Source organism: Durio zibethinus, chromosome 19, assembly GCF_047325235.1.
Source record: "Durio zibethinus cultivar Kanyao isolate XHJ-2024 chromosome 19, ASM4732523v1, whole genome shotgun sequence".
Taxonomy (NCBI): domain Eukaryota; kingdom Viridiplantae; phylum Streptophyta; class Magnoliopsida; order Malvales; family Malvaceae; genus Durio; species Durio zibethinus.
The window spans coordinates 3,891,592-3,907,895 of NC_143180.1; the positions used below are offsets into that span (position 1 = coordinate 3,891,592).

The 16,304-nt window shown below is 29.0% G+C and overlaps 1 protein-coding gene across 1 annotated transcript; it reads left to right on the forward strand.

Annotated features, from left to right (window-relative positions):
* The first annotated feature begins 10,711 nt into the window (after positions 1-10,711).
* Positions 10,712-14,481, forward strand: LOC111309525 (protein NRT1/ PTR FAMILY 2.7-like). Its single transcript, XM_089748642.1, has 4 exons — positions 10,712-10,832; positions 11,266-11,483; positions 12,836-13,374; positions 13,635-14,481. The coding sequence occupies exons 1-4, from the start codon at positions 10,712-10,714 to the stop codon at positions 14,479-14,481; spliced, it is 1,725 nt and encodes a 574-aa protein (XP_089604768.1).
* Positions 14,482-16,304: the final 1,823 nt, after the last annotated feature.

The following is a 16,304-nucleotide window of genomic DNA, read 5'->3' on the forward strand; positions in this document are numbered from 1 at the left end:
CTTTTTCTCTTTCAAGTCATCTAAATTAAGAACTTGAATCGGTTCTATTACCTTTTCAATAAATATAGGATTTACATAGCTATGGTAATACCCTGGATTCGAAGCTGATGGTATTTCGAGATATACTGGATATGTGAACTGTTGTGGTGAAATATCTTATGTGGGCTAAGCTTGTTGTGGACCAAAACTTGAAGGATACAAAGGGTCGACCATTTTTTATGATGGAAGGCCTTGTTGGCTTGTATTTTTTTCTTTTTCTTTTCCTTTGTTTAGCTTATTGAAATCATCTAGAATATTGCTCAACTCATTCTTAATCTTTTTCTATGCTTTTTCTAGTTTTTCAAATTTGTGAGAGTTTTTTTGCTCTATTTGTCTGGCTTTAACTATTGTGTTATATCAATGGATAGGGTTCTCGCTAGATGGAGCTATCCTTGAACCTTGAATACCATATCTTAGAATTAATAAATTTATATGACTATCTCATGGTTATTTTGTTAGGTGTAATAAGTGAAAATGCAATGAATGAAAATGCATGTATGCAAAAAATATTTACCTTAAGACTGTGCTTAACTAGAAGATTACATTTATTCCAAAAAACTTTTATTTACATTGAGTTTATCATCCTAGAGTTATAACCATAAAATTGTTTGATCTGCTCATACTAGGCTCTGGCTTCTTCGATGAAGTTCAATAGATGCTACCCATGTACTCTTACTGGGGCCACCACTTGTTTCAATGCCTCTGTCTCTTCTACCATCTCTCTTACTTTGCATACTCCTTTACAAATTTGGATCGTTAGGTGCTCAATGTATTTCTATCTTTCTAAGTTCTCTCTTTTATCACACCAGACTTGGTATGATAACTCTCTATGCTCTCTAACCAATGCAGCAATATGGTCTTTTTGTTCATTCAACTTTTGTCTCAACTTGCTTAGAGAGTTATTCAACATGTTATTCTCTGTCTATACTTAGGTACTTTCTTTTTTCAATTCAGTATATTCTTGTTTCAATCTTGCATTCTCTTCAGTCAGCTCAATAATTATTATCTCTTTGGCCTTTTCTCTCACACATAACCTCTTATGTTCTTGGTGTAGCTCGTTAGGTCTTCAATAGCTGTATCACGTTCTCTAGCAATCTTGCAAACTCTAGCTTCATGTCTTTCAGCTCTATTTTTCCACTGATCTTTTTCATCTCGAAGCTTCTGGATTTCTTGTTTTAACTTATTTTTTTCAGACTCAAATTTTTTTATCACAAGCTATAATTCTGATGGTGTCTCTTCAAGCTTTTCTTTTGTTGGCAGTTGAAAGCTTTCATAAGTGAATACCATTTTTTATCTTTATCTTGCTCTCCAAAGTAAATACTCTAGAGTGACTTTATCAGTGAATGGTCCAGGACTCACTCTACGAGAATTTTTTCATGCTTTAATCACTTCATTCATCCTTTGAAATGCTTTTGACTCACTGTAAGAAAAATCTGATTGATGAAGCCCGTGGGTCATAGAAATGAACTGTTCTACCCCAAACTATCTTCTTACTAGAAGTGGCGCATAACTTGTTGCCCCTCATAAACCTAAAAATGGGACCATAGTATTATCTCCACACTGATATAACATAGGTTCATGATTCATCTATGCGACCAACCACCTTACTTTGGCACTTGTCAGTTATTATAAGAAAACTATCCACTCTTTTTTTTACTTTTGTTTTGACCACCTACTTTCACAGAATTCTTTGATCGAAGCTTGATTGCGGACATAAAGCTTCGAGAAAGTAACTTTTCTCCATTCGAAGTGGCTTTTCATCTATAAGTATAATAACTGTATGCAGCCTATAAAACGCCCTCTATTTCATCGACAGTAACTCAATGATCTAATAGTCTCTGTTAATATTACCGTTGAAGGGTTACAACCATTGATCACACTCTCGAAGAAATCAACCACCACTATTTCAATATAACCCAAAACCTTTAAAAATATCATCATTCCGTATATAGCTAAGGTAAATACATCTAGCCCCTATTCTTCATTGGTATGTTGCACTAGAAACTCCTGAAAGAACTCCAAGGTAGGCAAACCTGTTCTTGTTTCTTCTTTGTATAAGAATCAACAACTTTTTTGTCTATCCCCATGAGTCGAGCTAAATCTTTACGAAATCCTAACTTGTGTTTTTTTACATATATTTTATCAGGAGCCTTGAGGTGCAAACCCAACAAAATTGAATATTCTTCGATGGTTGGTGTCATATCAACTTCATTGAAGATGAAACACTTGTATGCTAGATCCAAGAATTACGCTGTAGCTCTGATTAATTGATCATCGATAACTACTGTGAGAAGGTGTGCTATATGCTCGTGTCTCTGATAAAACTTCTCTTGTCTAGTTGGGCTCATCTTCTTCCATATATCAACCAATTTTTTTAGATTATTTTATTTAAGGATAGATATTTCTTGAGACATGGTAGAATCATAGTTGATTGGTCATCTTTAGTTGCATCTTTTTTTTATTGGATTTTTACTTCATTGGGTAGCTCACAAGGAGCTAATACAGATGAAGAGCAAACTAATCGTTCTGTGGAGTCCATAAAAAACTTTTTGTTGAAGATCGTCTTTCAAGCAAATATTTTTTATACAACTTTATGATATGAGCATGAACCAATGCAAAAGAATGAGAGAAAAGGTTAGTATGCCAAAAAAAAAGAATAAATAAATAACTAAGTAAATTAAAACATCACACAGAATAAAAGGAATTAACCCTATGCTTTTGGTCAATTCTAAAAGGGAAGGATGATGGCTCTATCTATAGGTTAGGCACTCTTAAGGTTCACTATATGTGGTTTGAGGTTAAAGTCTAAAGGTTTTCAAATTGCTCCTTACATAATTATCCATCACAGACTAGCAAGGCACTCTAATCCTCACCCATTATAGGCTACAAGCAAAAAAGGTTCAATTTGAGTGGGAGTATTCCGTTAGCCACTACAGAGGCATTAAATCTCATGAAAGCAATAGGTACTTTACTCCCTTTTAGAGGGATGAAGCTCGGGTATAGAGCTCATGTTATACATATGCATATGAATGACATAACTAATAAAGTAAATAAACATGAATAAATAAAAAATTTATACAAAAGGTTCAATTTTATTAGGCTTTTGGATAACACAAATTTATTTGCTGGCCTGACTTTCAGACGTTCCCAGTGGATTCGTCAAATTATCATAATGAATAGATCAGGGGATTTATTGCTAGATATTGACTTGAAAGAGTTGCCACCAATCTTTTTTATCTAGGTGTAATTGGCCACTTAAGAAATTTATCATTTTAAGAAACACCTAAGCCTAAGGGTCCCTAAAAAAATAGGTTCAGGTCTACTAACCGGAACAAGGTTCGGGAGTACGATTACGTGTGAGGAAGGTTATAGCACTTTCACAACGCCCATCGAAAGATGGTACCAGCTTAATTTTGTGTTATCCAATAAGCCTTAAAAATTTACCAAGTAGTTAATTATTGAAAATTATTCTCAATTGACTCTAATACTGTTAGCAAAAAATTGAGAAAATCCCATCACCTCAAGAGTATGCAAGGAAACTACTATTTTACTTGCAGAGACTCTATCATCGGATTATTTAACATTAATAAAAATTCAAAAAGGAAAAGAAATAAAATGAAAAAAAAAAGAATAATGATTCAACTTTAGATATAAATCATTTTCTCTTCAAAAACTCATTGTTTTTGTACAAGAAAAATTGATACTTTCAACTTTTTCTCCAAAAAACCCTTTTTTAGAAAATTATTTTCAAAAAAATTGATACTTTCAACTTTTCCTTGAAAATTTTTTTTTAGAAAACTTATTTTAAAGGAAAATTGATACTTTCAACTTTTTCTCAAAAATATTTTTTAAAAAATTTATTTTAAAGGAAAATTGATACTTTAAACTTTTTTTCAAAAATATTTTTTAAAAAACTTATTTTCAAGGAATATTGATACTTTCAACTTTTTCTCAAAAATATTTTTTTTGGAATTTTATTTAAAAAAATCATTTAAAAATAAAATAAAATAAAAATAAAATAAGAAATACTAAATAATTCTAATCTAATCAATAAATAATAATAATAAAATAAATAATAATAATAATAAAAAAAACCTTTAGAACGGCTCAGCTCGAGACAGAAATCATGGCTGGGATGATGCGGCTTGGTGGCTTGGCTCGACTGAAAAGGTCGGCAGAGGCATGGGTCGAACCTGGGTCAAAAGCGGGTTGGCGCTACGGGTCGGGTCGTCCGATTGAAAACGCGCGGATCCTGGGGTTTTCTTAAGCATAAAATGACGTCATTTTTCGACACTATAAAAGGCTCTAACTTCTGTTTCCTCCGCAGACTACCTCCCTTCATTCTCTTTCTTCCCCTCATTTTTATCCTTCTTCTCTTTACCTGAAGAACACAACCCAGAATCCAGTTGAATTTCCATCGAATTTTGAAAAATAACATCGAAAACTTCAAAGTTGGCCGGAAAACTCATCGAAAAATTCAAGATTTGCCAAAAAATTTCATCGGATTCTGAAAATTTTCTAAAAATTTTCCAAAAAAAAAACTTCAAAAATTCTAAAAAATTTTGCACAAATTCCTAAAGCTATATCTAATACACCTGAACCTTTTTAGCTTTCATTTTCTCTCTAAGTGTGTGTTTTCGTTCATTTCTGTGGATCTATTTATAGGGATTGATCAGAAGAGTTTTTGATCAATCCCAATTCCCTCTTGGATTAGGATCCAATCTTTGAATCCAATCTAGACTCTGATTGAATCCCAAATTCACAGTAAAATTCTCACTTTTTGATCAATATCCTTTAATCCCAGCAAAAAAAAAAAGATAAATAATAAATATATATATACTAATAGATAAATAATAGATAATAGTTAATAATAAAAATTTATATACATTAATAGATAAATAATAATATATATTAATGAATAATAATAATAGCAATAAATAAATAAATAATAAATAATAAATAAATAAGATACAAAATAAAAATACAAAATTAGCTTACCCATTTGGACCAAGCCCAATTGATCTGGGCCTGGACCAAATTAGGTGTCTACAAATTTTATAAAACAAACTTGGAAAATCAACTAAAAAAATTCAAATATTCAAAAGTAAAAAGTTGAATTTTATCTTAAAAAGTAGAATCTATACTGCTATATATAAAAAGAATCCTAAAAGATTTTGAGGTTACTATGTATACGATTTTTTGTGTTGGTTTTTCATGATTTTTCTCCTCTGTTCAACAAGAAAATTAGCACAAAAAGAAAACCAGAGAAAACTAGAAAGTCATGGTTTCAACAAGATGAAGTGGATCTCTTTCTAGTAATAAGAGATCATTTTCTTCTAAAGATAAGCCTCTATTTCCAAAATGATAAAATGTGCCAGCATAAAATGTATTTGAAAACAATTTTTCTTTTTAATTTTTGGGTTTTGAAAATTAACTTTTTAGTGGGTTTTTATCTCAGGTGAAAAATGCAAAGAAACCGATGTCAGTTTTAGAGAATTTCAAAGAAATGTGTATGTCACCCACCATGGATCCCAGAGATTATGGGAACGGCAAAGCTTCAATCACCAGAGAAAATGTGAACGCCCGGAAAGGCGAGACATCATTAGCTACTATCGTGGTGGCAGCACAGATCGTTGATGGTTTAATTATTAGTTTTGAACTCTCCACGATTGTTAAATTTCTTTGCAATTTGAGAGTCATTATAGTGAATTTGGATTTTTATTTGAGTTTTGAGATTCATCATATCTCAAAATTTCCTAATATCACTTTTAGTGAGGTTTTGGATTTGCTTTTTAGTTATTTTCTTTCTCTACATGCTTTGATTTAGTTATTTTCGTAGTCGATATTCCATTAAAATTTTAATTTGTGACACTTGATTTGGTGCTATTGTTTCGAGTTAAAAATTTTAGGTTTTTGATTTTCGATGATCTTTCTCAGATTAGAGATTTGTTGTGTTTATTATTTTTTGTTGCGTTTTTTGGAAACCTTTTTAGGTGAAATTTTTTTCTTGAATAACTAAAAGTTACCTTTTTTGTATTTCTTTAGGATAAATAGAAACAGCAATCCAATTTTCTTTAGGTAGCTTTAGATAGCTACACTTTGCTTTAAATTGGGTTAGTAAAAATTATGAATTGGGCCAAGTGAACATTTAAATGGGAACAACAAGTTGGCAAATGGCAATTATGAAGTAGGCTTTGGTTTCGAGTTGTTGTGTTATGTTACATTTCCCAATTGCCCAAATGATTTCAAGTAAGATAGAAAAGTTGAGATGTTATCAAACAGGTCTAACGTTTGTAGCCTGTAAAGTCATAGCCTTTTAATTAATAAGCTTGCTAACACTCCAGCCTTTTTGTTTGTGTTTTTAATTTTCTTGTTTAGTTAATGTGTTTTCCTCTTTTATTGATTGTTAGTGTTCTGTTATGGTAAGGTTATCTCAATAATATAAAAGCTACAACATCAACTCTTGATTCAGATAGATGGTTAAAGATTGGTGATCTTTACTACATCGATGGTAATGGCTTCCTATTTGTTGTTGATAAGTTGAAAGATTTGATTAAATATAAAAGACATCCGGTGGATAAAGCATCTGAGTTGTGGATAGTTAAGTTGATGATATTTTTTACTGTAATGGCTTTGTTTGCATTGTTGTAGGTGGCCCCTGCTAAATTGGAGGTATTGCTATTTTCTCACCTAGAGATTTATAATGTTGTTGTTATACCCTAAGTTTCCCTCTTCAATGATTTTATTTGAGCTAGCTTGAAACTCCATTTCTCATACATGATACACAAATTTTCCCTTTTTGATAGAAAAGTATGTATCACAAGGAACTAGGATGACTTTGAAACATCTGTTTCTTTGATATGATCTCTTGTAAGACTATGGTTTTGATATCTAATAGTTTCAATAATTTGAACGATTTTGTTTATAATCATGAATAATTTTGTTCATTAAAAATTACTTAGTTTTTTTTTCCTCTTATGTCTTATGCTTCATACTACTAATTTTAGAAATGAAAGTTTGTGCTAACACCATTGTAGGGAAAAAAAAATGTGTTTTTGCATGTTTTTAAGATGTTTCGGGTGAATAGTATTGTTCTTTTTTATCAATGCTTCTAATAGAATGGTTATATTAAAATTCATAACTTTTACCTTTATATTTAGCTTGAACTTAGTGCAATTTTACTACTATATTTGTGCAAGCTAGATAGCATCACAATGCAATTAAAGATGGAACAATCTACCTAAGCGCTCTCTTTTTTTTTTTTGTGCTTAACTTAATTATTTTCACTTGATTTTTAAGTTTTCATTGATCATAGATAAATTTCTAATTCAATAGAATATAAAATTTTTTTATAAAAAACCATGCAAAACTGAGCTTCACGCACTAGTTTGATTATATGAAAATTTATAACTTTTACTTTTTTATTTTAGCTTGAACTTAGTGCAATTTTCCTATTGTATTTGTGCAAGTTAGAAAGCATTACAGTACAATTGAAAATGGAACATCTACTTAGACGCTCTTTTATTTTTTTGTGCTTAACTCAATTATTTTTTTTTTATTTTTTGAGCTTTCATTGACCATAGATAAGTTTCTGATTCAAAAGAATCTAAAAAATTATTATAATAAACCGTGTGAAACTGAACTTCACGCACTAATTCCATAAAAAGTTGAATCTTTTTGTTCTCATCGTGAAGTATTGCCGTAAAACCATGAAAAAGCCATGGCTGAATTATCTTTTTTAGTTTCTCTGTTATCCAAGTCATTTTTACGAATTATTCACGAATTTATTCACGAATTGTTCGTCAAAAATTTTATTAACTTTCACTAACAAATTTAACATGAACGAGTTTTGTTTTATTTATAATTTGTTTATTTAATTAATGAATATTAAAATATTATTCATGATTATTTGTTAAATTTAATAAATAAATTAAATGAACAAAAATCAAACATATTCATCAACTATTTATCAAAACGTTTTATTAGCTTACAACCTTTATTGATGCTCAACAAAATTTTTTTTTTTTAGGTTGATGGGATGGCTGCAGAATTTACCGACATAAATCGAAAAAAAAAAACATGAACACTTACCATGGACTGCAGAAACTTTTTATTATCTTGGAATTGAGCAGAATTTGGATTGTTTGCACAGTTTTTTTTTTTTTTTTTATATATATATATATACGGAAATGCCTCAGAATTTTTAACTGAAAATCTGAAATAAAGCCATGTCTGTTGTGCTTAGATCTAAACCTATAAATACTGTTAATCTTTCGTAGTATTTTCCTTTTATTGTTGAAGTGAAACGTAGTTCATTTAACAGCATTAACAGCCAAGGGCACTGTCATGTCTAAATGTTCATTTAACAAGATTAATTTGGTACACATTTGATTGTCACGTTATTGTTAAAAAGAATTGATGTCTAAGTTTTTTGCCACAATATGGGCTCGTCCCTGAGTTTCTTTCCTACCAGAACTTTTTTGCTCAAGAAGATGGATTGTCCAACTACTTTTATTAATGTTTCACGAATATGTCACTTTACAAAATTCAATTTATTTCAAATTTATTTAAAATTTATTTAAAATTATTAAATCCAACTCACTTTATCTATATGGACCATTTTCGAGTTTCACATGAATTTTTCATTAATTGTCACCTACTTAAGTTATGTTATCATTCCATATCTCATATAAAAAATAAATAAGAGATCCAAGCGCATATTTTGAACCCTTCACCCTTAAGTGTTTTCTACAATTCATCTTTTTTCTTTTTAACCCTAATATATTTACCTAATATGAATGTTAAAACTCATTCTAAAGATCAATCTTTGACATCCCTTTAATCATGATTATAGCTCTTTAAACATGTTCAAGCTCATGATTCTTTTTCTTAAATCATCAAAAATGAAAATCGAAAATGCAATGATCTCGATTAAAAACAATTTAACAAAACTTAAACTTAAATGAAATAGAGTCGAGAAAAGAAAAAGGTTATTAGTATCAAAGCTCTCAGCCAGATACATGTTGCACAAACTCAAGGAGAAAAATTGTCAAGAAGTGATTGTAGATTGATTGAATGCTTGAGGCTTACCGACCACTAAATCGGACAGATCAAGTACTTGTTCGATTCCACTATCCCAGCCACCATCGCTACTAACAAATACAAAACAAAGTTGAGATTCGAGAAAGATTGAAAATGAAAAATTCTGCTACTGTACCTGCAAGTGTTGTGTGTTGAAGTCCCCTGTTCATTTGGCAACTTCCTCGTATTAAATCTAACAATTTAAAAATATAATATAAAAATTATATGAAAAAAATGAATATAAATTTTAATATAAATTATATATAAATTTAACAAAAATTAAAATTATATTTTAAGTTTTTTGTGTAATTATAATACATAATTTTTATATAAAATATAATATAAATACATAAAATATTAATATTTTATGTTATATAAATATACAAATTATCAAATCTATCTCGAATGATTTTCGCCTGAGCAACCTTCAACTGGAAGAAGCTGTTTGCATAAAATCAGCTAACAAATATTAGAATCAAATTACGACTTTGGAGTATCTTATAAGCTAAGGCACTTTCTTTCATGTATTTTGCTTGCAAAAATTTGACGTAGGATTTAAGGATAGTAACTATTATTTTCATAAATTCGAACTCTCATTTGTGATTCAGTTTCAAACTTTCACATCAAAAAGGTTTGAACCTCAATCATTATAGGCTGAAATTAAACACCAATAATTTGCATTTCGATATTTATCAAAAAATGTGTTACCTCTTTAATTAGTAAGTAATTACCTAAGTTATCAAATTTTCTTTTTTTTTCTTAATTTGGAATGAATTATTGACATGGAAACAACTTTGAAAATTAATTTTCTTTCCCGAAACAGGTACATTTTTAGCTTATTCTATGTCATGATAGATATTTTTCTCTTCAACACTTTTATTTATCACAATAATACTTGGTCTAAATACATTTTTAGATCTCTGTATTTTTCTTTTTTTGGTAAATAACAAGTGATCATGGGAAAATTATTATCTAATATTACAATCACAATTAAATATTATATATCAAAGAAAGTTTTCATTATCATGCCTTGTATTAATCAATAAAACATTTTTATTGGGACAAAGTTTAGGTAAGATGTTGAAAATCAATCAAATATTTAATATTATCCTTGTAGCAAATCAAAATTGATGTAAATATAAACAAAATCAATAATTTTGTAGACATATTAATCAACAACAGTACGATTTGTTGGTAGAGTATAATCTATAACAATCTGAAATATAAAAACACATGTTTTTAAGTTATTTTTTTCATCATAAATACCATATAGTAATAGAAAAATATTATATGCTTGGTCATGAAAATGCTTTATCTTTCTTACATTATTTTTGTAAATGCAAATATTGTACATAGACGTCTTCGTGAATGCTGGGGCATAAGCCAACAAAATTGAATTATAGTGGCTTTGCTTCTTTTAATGATTATATAGTGGATTGCATCTTTTTTTTTTTTTGGGAATAAAATTTCAATTACCCAAAAAAAAAATTTATGTTCGTTGAAAAGTGGGCATTAATTATCTCATGGCCAGCTCAAGCCAAAATTCTATATATAGTGTTGTTTTTATCTCGTTTCCTCAACGGAGAGAAATATGGAGTTAGAACAAATAGAACAAAGCAGCCAAAATACTACTACTGTCAATAATGAAGATGGACAAACAATGATGGATGATCATAAAGGAGGAGGAAGGACAACTTTGCCCTTCATTCTAGGTATGTAAACTCTTTACTTAATTAAACACCTCCATTCAATTAAGTACTAGCACCTTCATATATCAGATTATTAGTTTTTTTTAGTACTTGAATTTATCAAGTATTGAATTTTAATTATTAAAATTAAGAGTTTAACGTTTTACCCATAAATAATATTGTCGTCGGTTAATATTGAATTATTAATTTAATTATTGTTAATATTGACATATTAATTTCTTATATGATTAATTTATCGGTTTTAATTTTAAAATTTTATTTTGTGCTTAATTTAAAATTAGTTTATCCAAACAACCGTGCAAGTAAAGTTTATTGTGAAACGTGTATCGAGTTAGTTTAGCTAGAAAAAAAATGCATAAAATTTTAGCTATTGTAAAGGTTTAGGGTTTGGGTTTCTCATGATTAAAACGAAGTGATTAAGGCAAATATTATGCAGGAGCAACGGCGGGGCTTTCCCTTGCATCCAGTGGGTGGACAGCAAATCTGATAGTATTTCTAATAAGTGAATTCAATGTGAAGAACATCACTGCTCTTCAAATCAATAATGTGATACTTGGCTGCAACACTCTCTTTCCCATTGCTGGAGCCATTGTTGCCGACACCTTCTTCGACTCTTTCACCGTTATCACTACTTTTTCCTTTGTTTCCTTACTGGTAGTACTTCTTAAAAATCTCCTTTCCTTATTTACTTAATTAATTAATAGCGATTAAAATATCGTTACATGTCGTTTTTTTATTATATATTAATTTTTTTTTCAAATATATATTTTAATGAGGTACATGACAACCATAATATTTCGTTTGTGGAATTCAAAATTTTCATTAATAATATATTAAATAATTCTTAGCCAAAATTTATGAAATTAACCTTAGTTTCTTTCTATTATATATATATATATATATATATATATACACACATATATACATATATATATGTGTATGTGTATGTGTATCGTGAGTCAATTGATGTAAAGTCATCAATTGATTATAATTAATGATTAAAAACCAAATAAAAACAAATAAAAGGGAGACATATAAATAATTTCCTCCCAATCAACTCGAAAATAACACTAAAAAACTAACCGGTAATTTCAAATCTTCTTATTGTTTTTCTACTTATTTTTGCCCACTTTTTATTTATTTATTTATTATTATTATTATTATTATTATTATTATTATTATTATTATTTTAATTTCACCTATCTTGCTCATTCACTTACATAGTGGGTGTGCCATAATCTAATACTAACCCTAAAACATTAGTGATATATATGTCATGATTATTAGATGGGTAATCATGTCTTCAATTGTTTATTCTTTAAACACTTATCCCTTAGTTATGATTTCCTCCTACGAAAATTTCTCCTGAATTTTAAAAAATAATAAACTAATGATTTTTCATAATTGGTATGATTCGGTAAGATATTTCGGTGGTTTGGCGCAACCATGGTCTTTGGGGTTTTTGGTTGTTGGGGAAAATATGTTTGTCTGAATATTTGTGTCTGATAATTGTCCGATCATATGAATCAGTTAGCCTTACTCTTTGGATTTGGTCGTACGTAGTAAATTATTAAACTTGATAATTCGAGTTATTGTATCATGTAAAATATTATATTTATATTATATTTTATACAAAATTACTTATCATAGTTTATGTCGACATAAAAATATAAAATATAATTTTTTAATTTTATTAAACTTATTTATGATTTTTTTTTTAAATTTTAAGTCGTGTTATCTCTGTATCTGATGAAATTAATAGTTACCATTTCTCTTTTTCTGGCTCACAAAAAAAGACGTATATGACGTGTAATATTTCATTTTCATTTGGTAATTTTAAAATTCAATTTTTGAATCGCCATATATTAAAAATATTTCAAATCCTTTTTTTTTTTTTTTGGTTTCGTGACTAAATGATTGTATTCACTTATCATGTAGAAGTAAAAAAAAAAAATTGAATGTAGTAATCAGCTATTTAACTTTGTATTTTTGGAGCTTAATTTCAGGGAATGATATTGTTTACCCTAACAACCACAATCCACTCCTTGAAGCCTTCACCATGTGCAATGGGTTCACTTCAATGTCCCACTCCATCAAAGCTTCAATTTGCAGTCCTTTACATGGCTTTAGCACTAGGTTCTCTTGGCGTTGGGGGCACAAGGTTTACAATTGCAACTATGGGAGCTGATCAATTCGACAAACCCAAAGATCAGGAGATGTTTTTCATTTGGTATTTTTTGGCCTTATATCTTGCCAATGCTATTAGCTTAACAGCCATCATCTACATTCAAGACAATGTGAGTTGGGGTGTAGCATTTGTGATTTGTGTCGTCGCGAATGCTATTGCTTTGATACTATTTTTGTCGGGGAAACGCTTTTATCGACGCATCAAGCCCAACGGAAACCCGTTCGTTCGCCTTTTGTGTGTAGGATTTGCGGCCTTTCAGAAGAGGAATGTATCAGGCACTTTTGGCTATCAAGATTATAACTATGGAAGTATAGAGGCAGCAAATATCTTGAAAGATGGTCCTAGCAATAGATTCAGGTACGCAATTGAGTCCTTAATACCAAGCATTTAATTCTTCGTTTGATAAGAAAAACAAAAAAAAAAAAAAAAAGAAAAGAAAAAAGTATAGCTATGAATCTCAATCATTTGATTGAAACATTTTAGCACTATATTTTTAATTTTGAAGCAAATTTAGTCAAGATGTAATAGCTGAAAAATATGTTGTAAAATATTTGTTAGAAGTTGTTTTATGTCACTTCAGCTTGTAACCTATATATAACCTACAATCTCTATGGCAGATTCTTGAACCGTGCAGCCCTAAAACCTGAGAGTGATGACACTCAATCGAGTGGTTCCAATGCAAAATCATGGAAGCTATGCACGGTGGAAGAAGTAGAAGACCTCAAAACCATACTCAAGATCATGCCATTATGGTCAAGTAACATTCTCTTAAGCACCACTATAGGCATGCTTAACAACCTATCGGTCCTCCAAGTCCTAACCATGGATCGACACCTCGGACCACACTTCAAAATCCCAGCTGGTTCTTTCGTTGTGTTTAACCTATTAGCCATAGCTCTATCAATTTTGATCATCGATCGCTTCCTCCATCCAATATGGAAAAAATTCATCCCTCATTGGACTTTGACACCTCTTCGACGAATCTGGATCGGCCACGTCATCAATATCATCGCCATGATAGGGTCTGTCCTAATCGAAATGAGACGTCGCCATGCGGTTCGAACCAATCACCTCACCAAACAGCCTAGCTCCGTGGTTCCCATTTCCAGCCTATGGCTTGCGGTGCCACTAACAATTGTAGGTATCAGCGAAGGATTTCACTTCCCTGGACAAATTGTATTGTATTACCAAGGATTTCCAAAGTCACTGAAAAATACATCCACGGCGATGATAGCGTTACTAATTGGAATTGGATATTATGCAAGCACCGGGATCATAGATTTGGTTCGTAGAACAACAGGGTGGTTGCCGGACAATCTCAACGATGGAAGAATGGATAATGTATATTGGTTGTTGGCAGCGATTGGAGGGGTGAACTTGGGATATCATTTAGTTTGTGCAAAGTTGTTCAAGCACGAAAATATAGAGAAGCCTAATGATCCTGTCGGTGATCTTCCTAATTAGAAGAGAAATTTTCTAATTTGGGGATATAATATTTGTGCTTTGGTTTAATTTTAATGCGATTAAGTCGGTCAAATTATACAAAAAATCCTTATATATTTGTGAAAATTTAAAATTTAGTCTATATATTATAATTCGTAACAATTTAATTCTCATATTATTTTAGTTTGATAATTCGAGTCCAATCACAAACTTTATTAAAATTTTGCTAATACAAATGTTGGCATGGTTGTTGACTTGATGACAAATGTATTGACTTTATTGATGTGATATTGACTTGATAATGTCACAATTTGAATGAATGAAATTAGTTGTAAAATTATATAAATGATCTTTGTACATATACAAAATTTAAAATTTAATCCCTATACTAGCATAAATTTAAAATTTAATCTCTATATTCGTACAAAATTTAAAATTTGGTCACTCTAATATAAAATTTTTTAAAATTTTAAGAATTTTTTTAGTTTTTTAAAATATTAAATTTTAAAAATACTTTAATCCTTTAATATAAAAATATTTTTTGAAATATATTAGTTTTATTATATATAATTAATTATTAATAATATCATATTAATAATAATATTATTATTATCAGTTATATTAATCAATTATAATATTAATAATTTACATTAATATATCAAAATTAATATTATTTTAATTAGTTTAAATATATCATGTAACAAAATTTATAATGAATCAAATTATTGAATAGAGTTATATTGTAATGAATTTGAAATAAACCATGAATAAAATGATCATTTTATCTAACTAAACAAAATAAGAGATTTAAATTTAAATTCTTACGAGAGATGAGCTCCTATTTATTTGAAAGACGGATACTAAATCCTAACAAAATAAAAGGTAAAAATTATTTATTTGATAAACCAAAACATTAATATCATGTATCATAATGAGAATTTTCAATTTTTTAGATCTTCACAAAAAAAACTTATCTAAATAATTATATTAAATTAAATAATAACTTTAATTTTAAAATCAATACATATTAAGTTTAGTAATTTACTTTAATATATTTAGAATCTTGAATCTAAATTTGATTATAAAAAATCATTTAAATAGGGTTTGATTTTAAAAAATAGAAACATTATTTGATAGATAATTTTACTTTTGTGGGATTTAATTATAATTCTAATTCATATATTGACAAATTTGTGATAGATTTCTAATAGAATTGTGTAAGTTTTTTTTCCATATAGCCACAATATACTACAATTGTGACAAAAAAAGTGTGACAAAATTAATAATATATTTGTATTTTATGCCGAAATGTAACAAAAAATGGTGAAAGAACTAGTATCAGTATTTCACATGTATGACAAAAAATTATGATAAATTTAGTGACAATATATAAAAATTGTGACAGAATATTGTAATAGATTTTTCAATATTTGTGACAAAATATTATGAGAAAATATTATATAATTTAACAACTGATTTCATCTATTCTAATTAACAAGCCAACAAGTCAATGCCAAATCAGCAAAGTTAATGTAATGCCAAAAAGTCAATGGCTACATCAGCATTTCTAAGGGCAAAAAATCGATGAAGTTAGTGATGATGCTAAAATTATTAAATTAAAATATTACGAGAATTAAATTTGTATAAATTATAATATAAAAATTAAATTCCAAATTTTCACAAAGTTTAAGGATCTCAAACAGAATTTGACCATAAATTAATATTATTTTATTCTAAATAAATTGATATAGACAATAACAATTATTCTATGATAAAAAAAATATCATAATTATTTAAAATAGATAATTAATTAAATAGTGATAATTCTTTAAATTTATTCGACA

Coding starts and splice junctions, on each gene's coding strand:
- LOC111309525 (XM_089748642.1), top strand. CDS start 10,712: ATGGAGTTAGAACAAATAGAACAAAGCAGCCAAAATACTACTACTGTC. Junction 10,833..11,265: donor AACTTTGCCCTTCATTCTAG/GTATGTAAACTC, acceptor AATATTATGCAG/GAGCAACGGCGGGGCTTTCC. Junction 13,375..13,634: donor GGTCCTAGCAATAGATTCAG/GTACGCAATTGA, acceptor TCTCTATGGCAG/ATTCTTGAACCGTGCAGCCC.